The sequence below is a fragment of the Haliaeetus albicilla genome, chromosome 8 (assembly GCF_947461875.1).
Source record: "Haliaeetus albicilla chromosome 8, bHalAlb1.1, whole genome shotgun sequence".
Classification (NCBI taxonomy): Eukaryota; Metazoa; Chordata; class Aves; order Accipitriformes; family Accipitridae; genus Haliaeetus; species Haliaeetus albicilla.
Window position 1 is genome coordinate 21150984 of NC_091490.1, and position 22854 is coordinate 21173837.

The 22854-nt window shown below is 35.6% G+C and overlaps 1 protein-coding gene across 2 annotated transcripts in view; it reads right to left on the reverse strand.

Annotated features, from left to right (window-relative positions):
• DPYD (dihydropyrimidine dehydrogenase) overlaps positions 1 to 22854 on the reverse strand; it is a 365931-nt gene that overhangs the window by 316618 nt on the left and 26459 nt on the right. For both annotated transcript variants that reach the window (XR_011325793.1, XM_069789317.1), the window contains exon 3: positions 1334 to 1416. Coding sequence is in view for 1 of the 2 variants with exons in the window: in XM_069789317.1 (XP_069645418.1) it covers positions 1334 to 1416 (83 nt within the window). In the remaining variant the exon portion in view is untranslated. The remainder of the gene's footprint in view (positions 1 to 1333; positions 1417 to 22854) is intronic.

Consider the following 22854-nt stretch of genomic DNA (forward strand, 5'->3'; position numbering starts at 1 on the left):
CCAAAAGTTCCCCAAATCTTTATTTTAAATAACTTTCCATTTACTGGCACTACATGAAGGATTTAGATACACAGATGACCGATCACACAGGGAGAAAACCCTAAATGTATGAAGCCAAACAAGCAAAAAGCAAGAAATCACAATTAGAAAGGTGAATGCCATTATTTTTACAGTTACTAGAAACACTAGTATTTGAAATATTCAGAAAGGAAAGAATATAATTTGGAGGTAATAAGAAAGGCTTCAAAAGAGGCAGGTTGCACGTCAAATCAGAATACTTTTACAAACACTTATTCATAGCAGTGTACATAAGACAAGCATCATGAACATAGAGTCACACAAATAAAGTCATTCAAACACATCCATAAATTTAAAGGGATTATGAATACAATCAAAGCAAATGGGTGTAATTATTTTTTCAAGAAGATTCTCAATATTTTTTGTTTGGGTTTTTTTCACTTTTTACTGTGCTAGTGCAAGTCTAAGTAGTTACTCTGATATCAGGCAAGTGAAATGAAGCACTATGTTTGCATCATTACATTTTACTATCCAACTTTCAAAACCTTTAAAAGTACAGGTTACTATAATTTTCTGATCCACAGATAATACTATAATTAACATCTTCCTGATTATTCAGTGAGTTACTTTAGAAAATTTGTCTTTGGTTCCACCATCTTTCAGCATAGTAATCATTCCCTTTTCCAGATACTATAGCTGACAAGTTTCTTTGGAGTCCTGTACCCAGCTACTTCACAGTGCACGTAAGGATGACAGAAGATTCATGTACTGACTAATTTTAACCTCCTCTAATAAGCATTAAGTGCAATGATATGAGGATATTAAGCAAACTATACATCTCTACAATACATGAAGGACCCGATAGATTTTAATGTTCCATTAGCAAAACCAAAATCATACAAATCTGGTGATAAAATTCAGAGTACACAGGAACTTCATACATAAAAATCAAATCCAATTTAAAAGCAAACACAGGTTTGTTCAAACAGCATTGTACAATTGCTTTAACACTTACAGAATTTAGATGAACAATATTTTCATTCACTAACAGTTTAGTATAAATATAAAGCAAGGCACCCCTTAAGCATTTTAAATAACAAATTAAACATTTACGTTTTTTACTGTGCAGTCAGGCTTAACATTTATGCAGCTTGAAAACCAAAGTACAGCCTCAAGGGAAGCCTCTCCACTGACAAATTAATACCTTAGAGAATAGAGCTGAATGGTGGCAATGAACTCATTTGTTCCCCCAATAATGAAGAATGACTCTTTCTTTACCACATCTGTGACTGTTGCTATGGTGACCCAGACTTACCTCATTGCTTCTCGAAGTGCTCCTCGCTCACTAAGAGTCGTGTGCTTGATGTCATCAAAATTATTTTCTAGTTTCTCACAGTTCTGCAACAAACAGACAAACCCACGTAAGGCTCTTAAACAGTATATTGTACATGTATTAACATTATTCAACATCATGCAAACAAAACTGATTTATATTACGTAACCTCAAATTATGCATTCTGATTTAATTACACAGGAGTCATTAAAAAGACAGTGAGAACTCAGAAACAAAGTAAACATGAATCTTATTATATGGTTGTCATGGAAATAATCTTACAAATGTTCCATATCAACATGTATAGAATTTTTACTTTTTTCTTCTTTGGAAAAAAAATTAATTTTTCCTTTATCAGTATGCAAGGCTACAAAGCTACTGTACACACACAGACAAGAATAGAAACCTAAACATGCATTTTAGAATTATAATAAAAGTTATAAATTCTGTCCCAATGAAACAGGCAGTGTTGTTGGAACAAACCAATCATATTTAATTCATATTTAATTTTTAAAACATAACAGAAACTGAAAAGATTAATTGCTTATAGACACCTCAACCACTTAAAGCTTTTTCCAGATTAGAGCTCACCATTATTTCTCAAAGTAATATGAAGCCAATAATTTTGTGACAATAAGCGAAACAAAACTTTGCTGTATTCTGTTAATTATTATTAAATGTGTGACTGGTTCCATTACTCCAGAGTGCTGATCCTTTTCTTCTGCTCCCATAAAGGCGGTAAAATTGACTCGGAAGATGCTAGGGAGTACAGAAATTTGTATCTGTGCAAAGTCAGTGTGAAATACCAGCAAACAAGAATTCCCTGATCATCTGCGTCATCCATAGGATTTTTATATTCTCCTGAGGCTTCATCAATACAGGAGGCTTTTAGGTTACCTCTGTTCTCTGCAGCACCTTTCTCCAATACCAAAACTTACCTCTGGGAGGCATAATTTTGCCATATGGGTGTAAAAGAAAGACGAGTTGCAAGCGTAACAGTTAGTATTGCTAACAACCTTGAAGGCAGGATTGTCAGGCTTTTTATGCAGTAGCTTTAAAGAAAATACGTGCACTATTATTTGGTCATATTGCTTTCACAGTTTTTAATATCTGAATTAATTTTCAAGTCCACATCTTAAAGATAGTTATAATAAATACAATAAAAGTTACCTATTGCTATTTCTTTTGTGCATTGATTCTTTATTTTTATAATTACATTCAATTTGAGGCTACAAAAGCATTACTGTAAAGGAAATAATTAGATATTTGTAAATGACCTAACAAGATACTTTAGCTTGTTCAATTAGCATTTAAACTATCATTATTTTTAAATAAGATTATAGACTTTTTAATACAAAGTTTTAATGCTTTAACAATACATTTATGAGCAGGAGAAATGAACAAAGCTACATTCAGAACTTCTGCAATCTTTTCTCTCCCTTAAAAAAATTCTACATGCCTTAAGTATGAGTAGTAAATCTTATCCCATAGCTAATCAGATATTATTTATTTGTTTATATTACAATCAGTTGTCCTTTGTATGGCAAAATCCTACTCAAAACCTCAAAGGGATTACACAAGAAAGACAAGGAAGCTCTACAATGAAGTATACCATTATTTAGATCAGCCTACATTGACCTTCAGCTCCAAGCACACACAGGCAGGTCAGTCATTTAAAATACATGAAGAAATCCAAATCAACAATAGTAATAAAGAATTCCTGATTCATCAGTACTAAACTGAAAGTATCTGTGCAAGCAAAATCAAACTTCCTATCCTCCAGGAAAACAGACCAAAGGAAACACCATTTGGAATATTGCTCCAAGTGCCAAAAGAGGAAAGCCCATGCTTTAACAATCTTGTGCCACCAGCATCTGAGCACAGGTTCAGAACATCTGAGCATCACACAGTTCACTTCTCTTGACCTTGTGGTATAAAGCACATAGAAACAACAGAGGATCCAAAGCACACAAAATTTTTATCAAACAGAATTAAATCTTCTCTATATCATACAAGCTAAAATAGCTGATGCTCTCCACATGGACAATGCTGAAAAGAGTAAGTTCAGCTGGTATTTCTTCTTTGTCTATATAGACCATACTGTGTTAATCAGCTGAAGGGCAACAAAGGTGGCCCATATCTAAAGAAAATGCTGTGATCACGTAGCCTTACGTGCACAAATATTCTATCTCAACTATAAACCCAATGCAAAAATGGATAACCCAGAACAAAAAATGGAACAAATTTTATAGACTCAAGTAATAGATGTACCAATTCATTTGGCAAGAAGATGAACTTATTTCTACCATTTCTGAGAACTGTTTCTGGACAGTATCTTTCTCAGCTACTTTCAGCCAAATAGCTCTCATCCAAGATACAGCAGTTGGAGAGCAAATAATTTCACCATTAGGAAAAAATGAACTAAAAACAGAGCCAGATGCAAACTCCTGAAGGAAGATGACCTCATAGTACTATGTAATCAGTTACTGCATACACATTGAACAGGAGAGTGAGCAAATATTGATCATACCCACTGCTTTCCAGTTAGAGCTGCAATCATCCAAAATAGTATGTTGCATCCTCTCAGAGAAAAGAGAACAGGTTGTCCGAAGTACCAAATATAAGCATAGCTACAGGTGTATAGATGCCACTTCTTCATGGGTCTGAGTATCAGCTTGCATGCTACATTTGTAGATCATCTGAAAGGTTATCAGTTCATAAGAAAGGCTACCAATATGAATGAAATTGTGAGCATGAGAATACTCTGAAGAATATGACTGGGAAATGATGAAACTTCAGTAGACCATGACCAGGGTGAGCTTTACATTCTTAAGTATTAATCAGTAACAAAAATTGAGCTCATTCTATCATTCATGCTACCAAATAAATTAATATCTATAAATATCTTGCTCAGGGCAGTATGTTTTGGCCCATAATACTTCACAGATTTAAGTATAATGAGCAATTAAACTCCCAGGTGTTTCATTTTGAGCAGCAGCTAAAGTAAAAAAAACCAAAACACAAGCAATGAAAAAAATTAGTTTTGGTGGCTTACTGCCAAGTGATTTTTTGTGGGTATAGATAAAGTCTGGAAGTTTTAACTCTATGATTCAATAATTACATAGCACTCTATATGTTATTGCTGTTGGCAGATCTATAGTGCTGCATGATACTAAACTAAGTATCACCTTTCAGAAGTTCAGGAGGAAAAATAAGTACAGAGATGCAATAGGGACATGGTCATCATAAGTCAAACTACTGTTGAATGTCAAAAAGCCACAAAAGCCTAAATACTGCTTCTTAAAGGATTCTGGCATAAATACTTTGAGGTTTTTAAATGAACTAAAAAGCAAGAGAGTAGGGAAGAGATTTTATATATAAATAAATGGCTTATTTATGACATAAGAACTACCTAAAACTACATGACAACTAGTTAAAAAGGAAGATATAGACTGGATATCCACAAATATCTGTGGCATCACACACAGTATACTAGTGGAACATCTAATCAGAAATGAGAAAGATGAATTATGAATGTATGAGATGAAGAAGAAAGAAGATTAATGAACAAATTGAAAAGCTTTTCCTGCCGTAACCACAAAAATATAACTTTTATTCCTACTGCAATATTTTATTGTTAATAAAATAAACTGCAAGCTTTGGGAGCAAGGACTATGTGCTCGTAATTCTGTATTTTCAGTTATCATAAGCGATAATATTAAAAATATCATGACATAAACTTTATAATAATATTGTAACAGTCTGAGGAAATTCAGCAACTACCAAGTCCAAAGTACTCTTACTCTTTGACACTAGTTGAAGAAACAAGCTAGCTCATATAACTGGAGAATAAAGAATCACTCTAGTTTTAAACAAAAGCCTAGGATTCTGGCAAAAGTGAAGTTGTACGTTTTAAAACACATCTCTAAACATTCATCAGCTTAGCTTTCTTGTATATTTTTTTGTCTTGGATGGAAAAGCCCTCTTTGCCTGACTTAGTCATTTGAAAAGCAATTCTTGATTTGGCCTCTTGTGTCAAATGCAAAACTTTGCAGAAGTAGCTCAGAAGCCAAAAGCAGTCTATTGCCTGGTGTCACCACTGAGAATCTCCCTAAATTACAAAAGCATTGCTGCCTCTGCTCTGCCATGACAGGCCTAAGAGTTTTGAGAAGACCATAACTCAAACTCGCCCATTCTGCAATGCAGTACTGATAAAAGAAGTGACCCCCACTTCCATCAAAATCAACCTTAAATCTTCCATCCAGTCAAACAAGAATGGGATCATACTAAGCCATATACTGCTACTTTAACTCTATCCTGAAATACTTCATATAAGACTTTCAAAAGTGTTAGTATTACGGATAATGTCTTACACACATTTTGAGGTAGCTGAAAAACAAAATCTTTTGATATGACAACAGCGTAAGACCTATTCTAGGGCAGCCTGCATCACTGAAGTTGAGTAGATCTCTTAACCCTAGTCGATACACTGCCAAATCAAAAGCCTTGCTTATAATACCGTCTCTCTTCCATGAAATAAGGGTTTAGGTAAATAGGATTGCTGAATTCTTGAAATTCATTGCTTCCACATGGTTTTAGGAAATTTTCTTAGAAAGCTTGAGTTTTTTCAAAACATTTGTGAAAGTAAGTCTCACATTTTTACTGTCAAATGTTCTCTGTGTATTAAACATAAGGAACATACAGCAATTGAAAGATGGAACAGCTCTCACCTGTTCAGTTCGTATTTACTATTGCTGCTAATGCTAAAACAAATTCATTTTTCTCCTGTTTTCTACTTTATAATCCATGAAAAAGGTTCCTACAGAGTATGTTGTGTCTTAATTTTCTAATGTTTATGCAGCCAAATTTCAAAATGTGCATTAAATGTATTTGTACCTAGACTTCTGAGTGCTTAAAATGAGACAGCCTGGTCCAAATTCTGAAGGATGTAGTAGCTCCCTCTGGTATTTCAGGTAGTTACCTTTAAGGAGGTAGGCTCCAACGACAGATTGACAAAACTATTGGGGACCTACAGAATCTACTTAAGTAGCTATGTCCTGTACAGATTCAACAAGAAGTGTCTCAAATCTTGGTCCAAAAATTCCTTAAAAAGTCAAGTCCCACACATGCCACAAAGCTGACCACATTAGCTAGCTCTTTTGAAAATGTTGGCCATACTGTAGAAGTGATCTCCTTTACCAAAATTTTAACAAAAAAGCTGACTTCTTCGGGGGACTGTATAAAAAGTATAGAATGCTTATCTCCATATTGATGATCTTATTGATATATAAAATGTTAACACCAATAATCACTTGTTATTCTGGAAATGTGAATTATTTCATCAGCAGAAAACTTTAGAAATAACTAACTTGTGTTTTATAAACCTAAAGCAACATTATAATAGTAATCTAAACTGTAATATATTGCTGCAAGGATAATTATTAAGGGAAAACACAGCTGACATTTTCTGATTTATGCACACAATCAGAGATGGAGTCCAAGGACTGTGACATAATTATCTTCATGCTAACAATTTTTGTAAATCTCTTGACAGAATTTTAGCTAATTTTAAAATGCCTTCTGAAGATTAGCACTTAAAACTGTTGGGGAAAATAGCACAATTTATTACCAAGGGTATAATTGTAAACCTTCCAAATACTCATTGTGAATATCATTTAGACAGTAACTCCTGCTTTAGCAGCTGGTATATAAGACACCAGTTTATGGAATCTTGAAACAACAGAGAGAGTAGAATCTAATTAAACAGGATTACATGCCAAAGAAAAATTATTAAAAACAGACTAATAGACAATTGTTATGAATTTGGAATAGCACGTCTACTTCTTTTGATGCAAACTTATATAACACTGTGCTTTATTCTGATGAAACCTAAATATTCTTAGCAGACTTCTCTCTTGATTTGGAACAGGCTGTCTTTCTACACTGAAACAACACAGAAAGCTAAATGGTTCCATTGATCTCTCACAGACTTAAGCACCCATCTGCTATAGGGTAAAATGACTTATATATATTGCATTTATTCTCATGTTGGTGCTACGATTCATTAAAGTTATTCAGTAGCCAATAGCTGTATTCCATACAAGAAGCCCCCTTAAACCATCTTCATATTGAGAAACTAAACAAAGCCGATGCCATTTGCCAAGGGTTTTATCTAAGAGCATTCTTAAAAACTAAACAAGTAAAAGGATTGCTTGATCCTATCTGTAAGATATTACGATCTATGCAATATCTACCTACTAAATTCCTCCTTCCTATTTGCTGTGACTCATTCTCAAGGGGTTCTTATTCCAAACAGGGGGAAAAACAGCTTAAAACTGATACCTGACCAGCTGTTCACAAAGCAAAACTAGGTATTTTTTTAATATGTACATATTCCTAATATCTGCAGAAAGTATATTGAGCCCTCAGGTATTTACATAACATTTGACAGCATGTCATTCATAATACATGAACATTTGTTATAACAATTTTTTCATTATGTGATATAGCCACATTAGCCAGAGAGGTGCTTTGAAAAATATAGATATTCCAACAGAAAATCAGCTCTAAGTGTTAGTAATCAAATAAAAATCAATAGAAAAAAATATTAAATAGAATTGTGGGTGGCTGCAATCAATGCCTAATTAGCATAACCATGTTAATCTTTCTCAGGTTTTTTTTAAGAGGAATATTATTTTTAAGGCACTAAAAATAGTGCACATGCGAACTCAAACATAAGTATCACATTTTCTCCACAAATGGAAATATATTGTTAAAACAGGACTGAGACCAGGAAACTGTGATGCATGAGATATTCTCTGAAACAGCAAGTGTGTTTTTTGTTATTAATTACCAGAAATACTGTCAATGTAACTGGGAATTCTGAAGCAGAAGCAGATAATTTTGGATTTTTAAAAGTTTTCCCAGTATAAAATATGGTACACTTAATCCTTAAAAACAGGTAATTACATAAAAGTTAATTACTTGTTAAAAATACATAACACTAGTTTGCAATTTTACTGGGATTGTGAAAGATCTTCCAATATGAGATGGCATTCTGCTAACTTCCTTTTCGTGCTGTTACACACACAAATTTCAAGTAGCAAATTTATAACAGCCTTCACGTTCACATAAGGGTATGGTATCTTGCTTGCATTCAACCTGCTGTTGTCAGAGCAGATGCAGACACCATGTGTTTTGGCAATGGATAACACATCAGATAGTAGCGATACAGGGAGGATGAGAAAAGACATCCTGAAAGGACCAAGCATGCAACACAAAGAATAGTAGACCAAAGAACTCAAAAGAAAAGAATAAAAAGCTACAAAAGATATGCAAGACAGCAGAGGCACAGCTGGAAGTAATAAAGGAGCAGAGAATGCAGGTGATGCCACTAGACAGGACATTTTATAATGCTCCTCCCCTTCTGCCTCAGCTTTAAAAGAGAAAACTGAGAACAAAAAGGAAGGAAAACCTTTGCCTCTCCCACTTTTTCCTCCTCTTCCTAGAACAAATGTTAAACTTGATCAGTAGATGAATGGGAGGACTTGGCAACAAGCTACCGGTCCCTCTGCATCTGAAGGGACACTTTTAAGACTGCTTCCCTCTATGGGATAGGGCTCTGTAGCAGGGAACAATACACATCATCTCTTAGCAAAATGACAAGCTTTGTCTAGATACTATTTCTTTTTTAAGGTGGGTATAGTCCTGCCTTCTTCCTATTGGAGAGCCTAAGCACTACATAAGGGCCTTCACAGAAGTTTAAGATCCTACCTGGGACCCATTCTTGACAGCTGAATCCTCCAATTCTCCAGCAGTCATAGAATAAATTTACAATTTAATTATTTAAGGGCATGAAGTCCAAATAAAGAGACACAGGCTCTACACAGAATTTCTAAATATACTACTTTCACTTGACAGTGAAAATATAACTAAGTAAAGATTAGTAAGGAAAAAAATATCCCAAATGCTGTACTTCCTCCCCTCCCAGTACTTTCCCATACCTCAACCTAGCTTGCTTTTCCCTTGGGATTCTTTACTCTGCTTAGGCAAATATTCCCCTGACTCATCGAGATTAAATAAAATGAGAGTATGTAGGTAAAGACCAGACTCATATTGAGAATTAACATTTACAGAGCTCATAACCTGGAGAAAAGGAAGAATCTTTAAAGTGCAGGTAGAACTGTACTCCTAAGGAACAGATTATGTTCTTGACCTTCAACAAAGAGCATAAGAAAAAACACGTACCCAAAAGCCCCTGCTTTTTTAGAAGCTGAATGACCAAGAATTTAAGGAATTAACCCCACATATTTGAGAGTACCAACTTACAGGATCACTCTTATTTTTCATGCACAGCTGAAGAATTATTAAATATAAGAGCTTTTTAAAAATTAAAGTTACAATAAAATGCTTAAATGCCACCCTGAAATAATGCAGTCCAGCCCTGTGTAGAGGAATAAAAGCAAATTGCATGTAGCAGGCTTGCTTCCTCAGCCCAGGATGCCGCCTCTCATCTCTTACAAGGCACATTTTATTCTCCAACAACAGTATTTTTCAGAAGTGCCACAGCAAAACATTTTCTTTCATGGTTCTGTGTTCACCATGCACTACAGCTCCCTGTAGTTGCCTCAATATTAAAAAAAATAACACAATAGGACACAATTTTCCCAACCAATTCTGCAGAAGCTAATCTGCCTAAGCTATTTCCCATGATTTTGCATAAGCTTCTTTCCCAAATAACTATAAGAACTGGCTAGGCAAGTGTGCTGTTTTAGCTGGGATAGAGTTAATTTTCTTCATAGTAGCTAGTATGGGACTACGTTTTGGATTTATGCTGGAAAAAGTGTTGATAACCCAGGGATGTTTTCGTTATTGCTGAGCAGTGCTTACTCAGAGCCAAGGCCTTTTCTGCTTCTCACACTGCCCCCACCCCCCACGCCCCCCCCCCAGCAAGCAGGCTGGGGGTGCACAAGAAGTTGGGAGGGGACACAGCTGGGACAGCTGAGCCCAACTGACCAAAGGGATATTCCAGACCATATGACATCATGCTCAGCATATAAAGCTGGGGGAAGAAGAAGGAAGCAGGGGGACATTTGGAGTTACTGCATTCGACTTCCTAAGTAGCCGCTATGCGTGATGGAGCCCTGCTTTCCTGGAGATGGCTGAACACCTACTTGCTGATGGGAAGTAGCTAATGAACTCCTTGTCTTGCTTTGCTTGCACATGTGGCTTTTGCTTTACTTATTAAACTGTCTTTATTTCAACCCACTTTTACTCTTCCAATTCTCTCCCCCATCCCACCGGGGGGGATTGAGCAAGCGGCTGTGTGGTGCTTAGTTGCCATCTGGGGTTAAACCACAACAAGATCCCACCCTCTGACTTGGTGAATTACCAAGGAAAGAGTATATGTGCTTCTGTTCTGGATTACTGTGTTCCCTGAAAATCAGCATCACAGAATAGATGACTTAGCAGTGAAACAAATTTCCTTATGTGACAGTTGAGGGTACTTACCACAGACAAGGCCAAATGTGAAATTGAGACTAGATTTTCCCAGAGGAATAACTGGAAATATTAAGTTTGCTTGAGAACCATCTACGCGAGTCAAAGGAATAAGCATTAGGAAAAAGGCTGCAGCCAGTAGAGCACAACCCTTTTATCAAGACCCTGGTGCAGTTGTGTTACATACTGGAACTCTGTATCAGATTTTCCATCACTATCATTCCTTACGAAAAACTGAAGAATGATCTGACTTAAAATAATCTGAATCTCATATGAGTGGCATATGAACGCCATATGCAAACACCACAAAATGTTACCTCAGCTTTTATGTTTTAAACTACATGTTGACTCTGAAGTAACTGTAGATGATAGCAGGACATGCCATGAGAAGACATATAACCAAGTTGACAATTCATATAGTTCTGAAAAAAACCCTAGTCTGCAATTTCTCCTTTTCTTTGAGATTCAAAAGACATGTCCTTGTACTGAGATGTTCAGGAAAGCCAAGTATTTAAATACATTTTATATTAATTGCCATCAAAAATAGCTATATCAGAGGAAAACTTGCCGTCATTTTCTTTTTTTTTTTTTCAAAATACTATAAAGAAAAAAATAGTGACAAGACTACTATATTTATACGCATTCTTTACTATGTTCATCACTGACTGGTATCTAAAACCTTATTGTAACACTATAAGGTCCACATACAGTAAGACAGTGACCTCAGACTCTGTGGACAAATGGAAGCATACCAAAAAAACCCCAAAAACCAAAACCATGAAACTGGAAAGCATGTATAAGAATGCACAAAGAACCACTAAATTGGTTCACTGGGAGCCAAAACTGTTTAACAGTCAGCACAATTAAATATCTTTCAATATCATGCATCAAGCCAAGTTAGTCAAACTGAAAGCTTCTACTCATTGCTAAGGAGGTGAAACATCAAGTCTCGAGGGGTGGGAGGGAACAACAAAGCAGGACAGTACAAACACTGTTGCTGTAAAATATTTTTTTTTCTCTCTCAAAAAATATTCAGAAAATCAAAGGTATGGGGCTATTACAATGGTTGCAGATCCTACGAAGTAGTCACCATCTGTTGTGTCATCTATTTACAGACATACAGACATAATCAAAACTGAGTGAAAACTGCTCAAATAAGTGTAATTTTCCTTGAATAAGATACCATGCATGTTTAATAAGCTTGACAATCTCCCAATACAAATTTAAGGGAATAAACAGTATTGTTTTCTTTTCTGTAAGAAATGATATGAAGGAGAACTTTCCTATACACAGAAATTAACAGGGTTTATGTGTAGCTACATTTGTCAGCAGGGCATTCAAAAGTTCTTTTCACAGTGAACATTAGAAAGAGCATTAGGAGAAAGCTGCTGTAATGCTGTTTATTCACATGCAGCCTGAAAAAACCACCCAGGATAAATACATAGCCTCAAGTCTCAAGTCCATTTACCACCTTAGAGAGAAGAGCATCTAACAACCCAATACCGCAGTATGGCAGTATGCACTCTTCCAGTTCTGTGTCCCATTTACTGTCGTCTTTGTAAGGTTTTTACTCCTTTGGAAGCTTTCACGTCTCAGCCTAAATAGCTTTCTTCTCCCAAAACCTTCTGGCCTGCCTTCAGACAGCTCAGAGTGCTGTATTCTCCTTCTTGTCAGTGTCTTAAAAATTGCTGTGTTCAAGCTGCGGTGAGCAATACAAGCATACCCCAAAGCACTAGTCAAGCACCTTCCCAGCAATTCCCAAGCAAGCAAGGACATATGGAGCCAAGATTCACCAGAAGAGAAGTGTAATGCAAGGCTCCTTGGTATGAGCTAGGCTTAGCACTCTTTGGACTAGTCTACTTCAGGTCCCACAAACAGTGCTCAAGACATTTGGGCTAGATAGCACAGTTCCTGAGCTAATAAATTGGGTCTCTCAGCAGGGCTGGCTCTGTCACAGCATTTTCCTCACATGGCTATGCTACTCTCAAGTCTAGAAGTGGCTCCAACTATTGCAAGTGAAGGGCTTCCACTCCCTGCAACCAGAGCTTAACCTAGTACCCTTAGTATAATCATCCACATTTTACAATAAAATGCAATTACCTAGTTTGAAAATGCTATTTTCAAACATACACACTGAATATTTTCTAAATAACACTGAAACTCTTAATTATTTTTCCTCTCTGGAAAACATATTGGACTTATTAACCAGTCCCCAGCTCCTGAGTGTCACTACTACTACTGCATATGTGCAAACAGAACAGGGTGGCTGCAAAGAAGAAACAAAAATCATTATTCTTTTAACATAATTACCAAATTTCTCCTGTTTCTTCATGAAGCCATTTTTATCTCCGATTTTTAATTCTTATTCTTATGCAGCAGTTTCCCTGGTTCCCTTGTGTACACACTGTTTGAGCTTTCATTATTTAATTTTTCTTCAGTAGTGCCCTATCTTTCCTTTTCTTTTTTTTTTTCTTCATTATTTGGGTTTTTTCCTTTCCTGTTCCGTTTCCCCACACTTGCTTACTTTTTTCCCCTAGTCCTTACTAATTATTTCATGTCTCTTGGTCTGTTTCATTATGTGTCATGGCTTTTCCTTTCTTATTTTTTCATATTGCATTCCTTTATTCCACTCCTGCAGCTCCCTGATTTCTATGTGCTTCCTTAACTATTACCCAAATGGCTCCAAGCAGGACACACTCAAACTGAAGAACAAATAAATTAAAAGAAAAATACTATCTGTGGCCATGCGGTGTTGCCTAGCAACGCCCTGCACCTCTCCACAGCTTTTCTAGAGCCCTGGTGGCAACAGAGCTTTTCAGACTTATTGCTACAAATATATGCAAGTTCCTTCTCACATTGTTTGTCCGTTTACTAGCACATAAATGCAGAGGAAAATATAAATGAGAAAGAAAAACTTCAGAGAAAGCACCAGCAACAGGACTGCTTTTCCAGCACAAGAAAAAGCCACATACTCTGATGCATGCTGCCGCCTTGTCTCTCATGCACTCTGTAAAACACGTGCAGCTTATATGTTACTACTGGTCACCAATACTATTACTGTTAAAATCGTTGAGAAACAGAATGTAAATAATATTTCTTATGCAATTAAAATTTGTGTTAAATTCACCCAACTCTTAAATAGTTACTGTGTATGCACTACTGGCTGAGATTCTTTGGCTTTTTATACTCTTGCAAAGTTGCTTCTGAAAGCTTTACACTAAAGAAAAGATAGCAGGTAGCCTCTAGATTGTCTAGGACAGGAAAAATGGTCCAAGAATTGTCAAAAATGCAGTGGAATTATAAAGGAAGTGAAGTTTGCTCCTAAAGCTTATAGATCCAATCTTAAAAGATTTTCAGTGTCTATTATTTCTAATGACTTCAGATATGACAGAGGTGAAAGCGAAGCTTCCCCCCCACCCTCATTTCTTTTAAAACAAAAGTTTGCTGGACTCAATCTTCAAAAGTTAGAAACAAATGCTCATTAAGTTCATACTTTACAAAGTATTGATGATTCAGCATTAGCTAAACTGAGTTTCAAGAAGACAGATACCAACTCAGTTTCCCTGACAGTCCTTTTTTATTCCACAGCAATGAAAGACTCCTTCCAACAGCCAATGGCAACTTCTGAGAAAGAAAAGTCTTTTTAATTTTGGGATGGAAATAATGCTTATCCAAGGGACTGAAACTTTAAGTGTATTAGGAGTCCTGGAAGGGGAGTCAAGAAATAGAAATGCTAAAGCAAAAGATAACCACATAAATTAGCTAAGGACCAACCTGTGATGAGGCCCACAGAATGGATAAAATGTTCAGTTAACATGTGTCTTTCTGAAGGGCATCAAAATCAGTGTTATTACTTGGGAATTTTTTATTCAGCCTCAAATTAGTTTGATGTCTGCATAGCACAGTATCAGTAGCAAGTGAAAAGAAGGTGCATCAGACCACATACCTTAAAAAGTATTTAACAGCCGTCTACATCTCTCAGCCACAAATTGTTACGCAGTAAAGAGAAACGACAAACGATCAACATAGGTAAATGAAGGACAGAAAATAATATTCAGGTACATAATCCCCATTTATTAACCTCACTCACAAAGAAATGTTTATAGAAATTAATGGCCAAAGTAAAGGTACATAGAGTTGGTTGGAGAACACAGCAGAACCCATAGATGATACAAGTCACCATAAAACAAACACAGGCATTGCGAAGTCAAGCACTTAAATTCAAAAATGCCTAAAAAAGGTCTGTTGTTTCAAAACTTGATTTGGCCCCTTCCCACATATGCAGCAAAGCACCAGTTTTAATGACATGATCATATGCTATTTTAGACAGAAGTGCTGCCTGACTCAGAAGACAGAACAGAGAGCACTCACCTAATCAATAGTCTTTCAACATTTGTGCTCAGTGTGTAGTCTTATTTACTGCACACTATTCAAAACCTTACTTGAAGGCAGAACTGTTTTTCCCCATTAACATTTCAATGACATCACTACAATATCTGAAGTGATGTAAAAGCAATTTATTCTATATACCATGAATATCCCTTTTTAACAGGTAGGAACTGGCACAGAAAGACAATCCAATAACTGAGCATGCTATGTCAGACACCTATGGTCCAAAACATTAAAGTATATAGGAGACTGGAAGTGATAACTTGGATGATCAGTTACTCTCTTGCTTTCACATTCAGATTTTCTCATGCAGTTGATGGAACCATCACCCTCTGATCAGCTGGTATTTCTAAATCATCTTCTCTCTTAATTCCAGCCACTAAGCCCCTAGTCATTCTTATCCTCAGCCCTTGGCTGTACAGCCTCCTAATTGCACTACTAAATTTATTCTTACCTTTTATTTTATTCTAAACTTCAGTGTCACACTGTTCTTTATGATGTTCTAGTTCCTTCTGTATTGACAGTGCCTGTCGACTTTATTGTAACATGCTCCTAATATTTATGTCAACCTCATTAATGAAAATATTAAATGGTATGAATCTGAAGATTGATCCTTCAGTGCTCTTTTTAAGCACTACTCACTCTCATTTCCTTTCTAGCCAGTCCCTTATCAATTTACTATTCTAATCTAAGCAGATGATACTTCATTAATAATTGGCAAAAAAAAAAAAAATCTTGTCAGTGTGTCATGATCTATCCCTAACAATAAAGCCCAATATGTCTTATTCCATCTTATATTTACCTTAACGCGTTTAATAAATCTTTGCTTCAACATTTGTTTCCAAAGTTTTACATACTGCTGATATGAGACTGACGGAGTTATAGTTGCCCATCAATTCTCCATCTTTTAACATACAGAAACTGCATCGGCTATTCTTTAATCAATTACCATAACATACAGCTTGCTTTACTCTTAGACCTGTAATTTCACACGTCAATTTTTCCATGATACTTTTACGGGCATTTTTCTGTCCCTTTGAGTTCAGAGATTAAACCCTCCATTTTTCCTTCTGGCCTGTCTGGGGTAAATTCCATTTCTGCACTTGTCTGCCCATTAGCCACCTCTTGTTTTACTCCCATTTTACTGAAACTAGGACAACGATTTACAAAGGTTTTAGACAATACCTAGGATGTTTAATCCTATCTTCACACTCACTTTCCTTGTTCTTTTTTTTCTTTTAACTTAGATACCTTAACGACCTTTTACTATTTGTTTTATATAGCTGAATAATCGTTTACTATTTGTTTTCATTTCTTTCACCAAGTGTGACTTGACTTTTGAAAGCTCTCACTTCTCCCTCTGTACTTCCTGCAAAGTTTGCAATGGGCAAACCATCAATCCCATTTTTTTCAATTCGTTGTGGGTTATCCTCATACTCTTAATACTCTTTTTGAAGCTGTTTTCCAGTTTAGTCTAAAACTCTTCTTTACAAGTTGGGATGCAAACTCCAAATAACTTTTGTATATTTGAATTAATAACAATCTCCTCTAAATTCATGTCTTTGAGCTGTTTAGTTCAGTTCAGAGATCTAAACAGTTTTCTTAACTTCTGAGTTTGTCTTATAAAATACTAAAATAAATGTTGGTAATTCTTCTATAGAATTTAATATAAATTAACTAAAAAAAAAAAAGCTTGATGAACATTAGAATAGAATAGAATAGAATAGAATCATTAGGTTTGGAAAAGACCTCTAAGATCATCAAGTCCAACCGTCAACCCAACACCACCATGCCCAATAAATCATGCCCTGAAGTGCCACATCAACACGTTTTTTGACATTTGTTACGTTCTGTGATTATCTATTCTATGACTTACCCCATTTGCTAAGTTTAAGGCTGAAGTCCATTCAGATTGATACCTGAATTAGTAAGGGTTGATACTATTTAAAATTTTGTTAGCGTTTCTGACTTAATGACTGTTACTAACAAAGTCTGTCAGTTATCACAACAAAGAATACATGCACCCTACCATTATCAGGACCTGTGGTTTTCCAGGCTGTATATAGAAAGTCAAACTGTCTTACAATGACTTACCTCTCTGATAGCATTACAATCAATTCCAAGTATAGATAGTTGTGAGGTTAACAGAATGAGGACAGTGAACTTCAGAAAATATAATTTCAATAGGCTCACGTTGGTATGTCTTCTGAAAGATATACTGATCAGTAAAGGAAAGCAGGAGAGAGGGCAAACCAGAAATGCACAAAGGGAAACTATTCCCGTGTAAAGGAAAACAAACAAACAAACAAACAAACCCCACACCACTTAACAGACCTTTATGATCATACCATGTCTCCCCCATGGCCTGGAAATCAAAATCACAAAAACGGGGAAACTATGACACATACCTAAGTATATAAATTTCTACAGCACAAGCACTATAGGAATAAAATCAGAAAGCTAAGGCATCAAGCAAATTTCAATTAGCAAGGAAGAGAAAACATAATAAGAAAATAGTCCTATATACATGAGAAGTAAGATGAAAATAAAAAGAAGTACAGGTTATATACAGGAAAGGAGAGCAAATAACAAATGATGCAAAGTGAACTGAATTATTTACAGCCTTCCCTGCTCTCTTTATGAAGATGGCATGGTATAGCCATAACTATTACTAAAAGTATTATTTTTAGCAAGAACAGGGGATTGCAGGCTTAGCTATGAGAAAAAGAGGTTTGGGAATTATTTTTTTTAATCAGACAGATGCAGTTCATATATCACTGAGTTATCAAGGAACTAACAGAAGCAATGCATGGATCACTGTCAATTGCACCCAAAGACTCTGAGGGCTTAGGGTTCCAAAAGGCCAGAAGAGACAGACATAATGCTTCCCTTTACAAAAAAAGGGAGTGAAAATAGCAATTGTAGCCCCTAGAAGAGAAAATTAAGTACATTTATGAAAAATTATAATGTGATATAAAAAAAGCCAACGTGGGCATGTAAAAACAAAGTTAAATCAATCTTATTTTCTGTCCTTAAGAGGATGAATGGACTCATAAGTGGCAGATGTGACAAATCTTGAATAAACTTTTTTTATAAGTATTCCACACCACATTTTCATAAGCCAATTGAAAATGTAGTCTAGATAAAACAAATATCCAGTGAGTGCATTCTTCTTACTGAAGAACAACCCCTAGTTTTCTATCACTGAAAAAGGAACTGAATCAAGATGCTTCATGATTCATCCAGGACCCCAGTGACTTGGATAGCTGAAAAAGAAGAACGTACTAATGGTTTCAACCAACATCATGTTTGGTAGAATAAGGGAAACAGGGAAGGAGGAGATATTCAACATTTTAAAAGGCAAGATAAGAATTTAAAAATCAAGACAAACTGAAGGGTCAGAATTCAGGCCATAAATTGAATACAAGAGAATCCAACACTCTTGCAGAAGGAACAGCACATCGTGGGATAGTTGAGTGCATGAGGCAAATAAATTATTTCATTCTACTTGGTGCTAGCTAGGTCCCAGCTGAAAAATTGGGTAATTTTTCATCATCACAATTAGGGAAAGATGCGGAAAATGAAAATCCAAAGAAAAGCACCAAAATAACATTATCAGAAAACATGACCAGCAAAGAAGAGTTGAAGGAAAATAGAGAACTGGAAGGATATCTAACAGGAATCTTCTAATATAACAGATTTTATACAAAAAAGGGAACAATCATTAATTGTTCTTCAAGTAGGAGGAGAAAGACAAGACATCAGTTTGATCTTCAACAAATAAAATAGAGTATATTTTAGGAAAAACTTGCTGTTGCATTGATTAAACACTAACAAGAATGAGAACTCTCCAACATCATATGCCTTTAGAAGTGGGTTATTCAAATATCTGTGAAGAAATGTCTAGCTATATTTCATTCTGTCCCAATCCAGAAATTCTCTCACTATCCCTCCCAAACCTACATTTTTATGATTCTATGATTAGATTGATTTCTATTTACAGCCATAGTCTAATTTAAACCTGCTGTGTGGAGACTCTGTGGCATATTCTCAGTACACTAGAAACTAGTTTATTACCCTTCCCTAAAGTGATTTTGATCCATAAAGGTACGGTTTTACCCTTGCTGTCTTTTTATTGTCTGTTGCATTATTAACATAAAATGCTTTACCTTTAAGTTTGTCATTCCTGAATAGTGCATATCCTTTAAGGCAGCTATACAGATAGTCACTTGGATGCTTCTTAATTTGTTTACTTGATTTAGCAATGTTAATACCATTCCTCTCACATCGTACATGAACAAGAAATCTTCAACTTATTTTTTTAAAGGAAAATACAAAAAGACATGAATTACAACTTGACAATTTTCAAATGGAATGCATGTGGTAGGATCTTTAGCTCTATAGAAAACCTCTTCCACTTCAGCTAGCAATTAAGCAACAGGAGGTTGTTGTCCTGCCTCAATACTACAGGGGAACAGAAAGTTTTGCTGAGCAATTGTTCCAGATACTTGCTGATGAAACAGGACTGATTGGAGATGGAAGAAATGACTGCAGAAAACACGTACATATAGCTTTCTGAAGACAGCTGGAACTGCTGGAACAGGCACACAGCCAGAAAGACTAAGAGGGAATATGCCTCAACGTGGCAACGCTACAGTTCCAGAGGATGGACCAGTTCCCATTTCATCAATATGAAGCACACATGTTACAAAGAAGGTTCTTGTACCAAGGAGTACCTAGCATCTTTGCAGACTGAAGAATCCCAAAAACATTATTTCTGATTATCAATACTGGATGGGATACTATGTTTGTTTTCAACACTATATTCAAACAATGTATCAGTTCATAAAACAACAAAAAAATCATTATGAAAGTCTCAAATCGTTCCTGAGATGCACCACCAAAAATTTAGGAGGTCCTGAAACGAGGACACTAATGTAAGCAAAGAATACTGAATATTGTAAGCAAAGGAGCAGTGAGTGATGAGGCATTTAACTGTTCTCCACCTGAAGACTGTACATGGTGATAAAAACACAACAGGTTTTCAAAGCTTCTGGACAGTTCTGTTGCACCAACATACTTTTTTAATCCCCAGCCTGTTACACATCCTTGGTTCAAAGCATGAGGATGCTAGTTTTTTTAAATATAATGTTATCAGGATTGGTTAAAAGATCAAAACCAAGCTTTTCTGCCAGACTTTTTCATTCATACTTAAATCAAGTCATTTTTTTATATCCATATATGACTGATTTTTTAATATGCATAAAAGAATTGATGGACTGGTATGTGGAAAATTTTTGTCCAAATATACGGCAAAGTTGCAGACAAGCAGGGTCTTGTAACGAACACTTCGGTGCAACTTGATATTGGACAGTGCTATCAGCCCTGCTTAAAATACAGCATTCAGCAAGCTATACTACTTCCTTCACACTAAAATTGGTCTCTCAGCTCCTTTTACTTCTAGTGAGCAGATGTCTTCCAGGATTTAGACACTATAAATAGATCTGAAGTGAGTAATTACTAACAGGCTAACAATGACACAGGTTTCTCCAAGAAACAATGTTCAAGCACTTACAATTTCTCAACCTAAAGCTCATGATCATTTTTAATTTTATAGATTTCTAAACAGAACAGAGATGGGACTTTCGCTACACAAGAAGAAAGTCTAGGAGAGGAAAAGAAAGAGTGAAAGAGCAGTATTGGTTTCGGTATAGGCAATGGTTTACGAAAGAAAAAAAAGTGGAAGTACAGGGGCTGAAAAAAGAGAAGCTAGTCTTCTTGTTATTTATTATTCTGTTTTCCAATATACCAACACAAGAAGGCACCTTTATCTCCATCCAGTAACCAGAGGGAAGTGCACATATAGAAATCAACATCTAAAAGAATATAAGCCTAAGCATAAAATGAAAGTTAACAGTGAAGATTGTTTCTGGTCCTATCTCTACACTCAGGTTTAATGAAGGGGAATGAGTTGATCAGACTTATCTAGAATTCAGCATTTGCGGCAGACAAGCATTTTTTATTTTGTCATTTACGTATGTGTAAAACCAAACAATTTGCAACTCTGAGACAATTTGGTTTTGAAATCGTTAAGTTCAGAAATACATCTGGAACTGAAAATCTTTGGTGAGTGCTGCTCTGTAAGAAGTGGAATCATCCAGCATCAAATCTGAAGGACACCAAAACTGAAGAAGTCTGAAGAGAGGAAGTTAAGAGGTCAGAGGTGGTTTTGCATAGCACTCCAGAAGAGCCACAAGGTAGGAAGGAACCTTTTGCAGAGGACTAAGAAAGTATTTGGCATAACTTGCCATCAGCTAGTATTTAGAATTTGATACACAGAAAATGTGCATAAAAGCACTAACTTGTAGCAGTCAGGCAAGTTAGGACCTGTTGAGATATTCCAATGAAAATATCTTAATACATTGAAACTAAAATAAAACAGAAAATTCAAGGATTATAATATGCATTTCTTAGAGCAAGTATAAGTGATATCATATATAAACATGTAAACCACTTTATTCCAGTAAAATGGTTATAAATGCCAGCATATGGTACCAATACGAGAAAATGCGGAGTAATTAGTTAATCTAAAAAATGCATGAGTAGGAATTTGACTGCTAAATGATTAAACTAGTACATTTTAAAATGTGTATTAATATTTAATTATTGACACTACGAGAAAAGAGAAAATCTCTTGATGTTACTTCTCAGCTCTTTCTGATACTCAGTAACTCATGTAATATTCATATGAATAGTTTGTGCATATACAGTCAATCATTAGTTAAATAAAAGAATAATTCTCAAATTCCCTAATCACCTCAATAGATCCTAATGCAATATTTTCCACATTTGGGAATCAGAGCGTTTTATTTAAGAAATCAGTCTGGCCATGATGAATACAGTGCAGCCCGAGCAGACATCAGTTCAAAGAATCAGATGTCAAAGTGCTCCCTCTAATGTCCCTTAATCATCACACCAATTAGTGCTTGAATAGTGATGTGATTAAAAAGACTGCTGCTATCCTATACCTATTCAGACTAGTAGAATTCTACATATGTTCTACCAATTAATGTTTGAATAGAGCAGCGATTAGAGAGACATCTGCCATTGTATATCCATTCAGAAAGGAGCTAAACTTGCATATTCATATGCAATGAAGACACAAATAAATATTTGCAAAGGTAAACTATACGTTTAGATTATAAAGATAATTGAGTTGATTTCCTCTAATGAGTGTTCTCTATTTTACAATATTTGGGATTATTTTTTATTTATAAATATATAATCTTTCATCAATACATGTCTAGAAATGGCCAAATTATTCACTGAAAAAGCATTTATTCATTAAGGTTCCTGATTTCAGGCCTTGGGTGAACTGGGTTTCATATCTACTTGTTTGCACTTTGCACTATTTCTGCTTCAACCCAGTTATTTGTGAACTGCTAACTTGATTATTCTGTAACTGTGATACATGATTGGGCACAAAAATCACATGGCATTTTTCCATCTCACTGGAAGGCAATACTTAGAGTAACAAACTGATTACAGCTGAGAAAGAATCATCTTATTTACAGGTTTTTCTATGCAGGCTTGGACATTTGTACACCAAGAGGTAC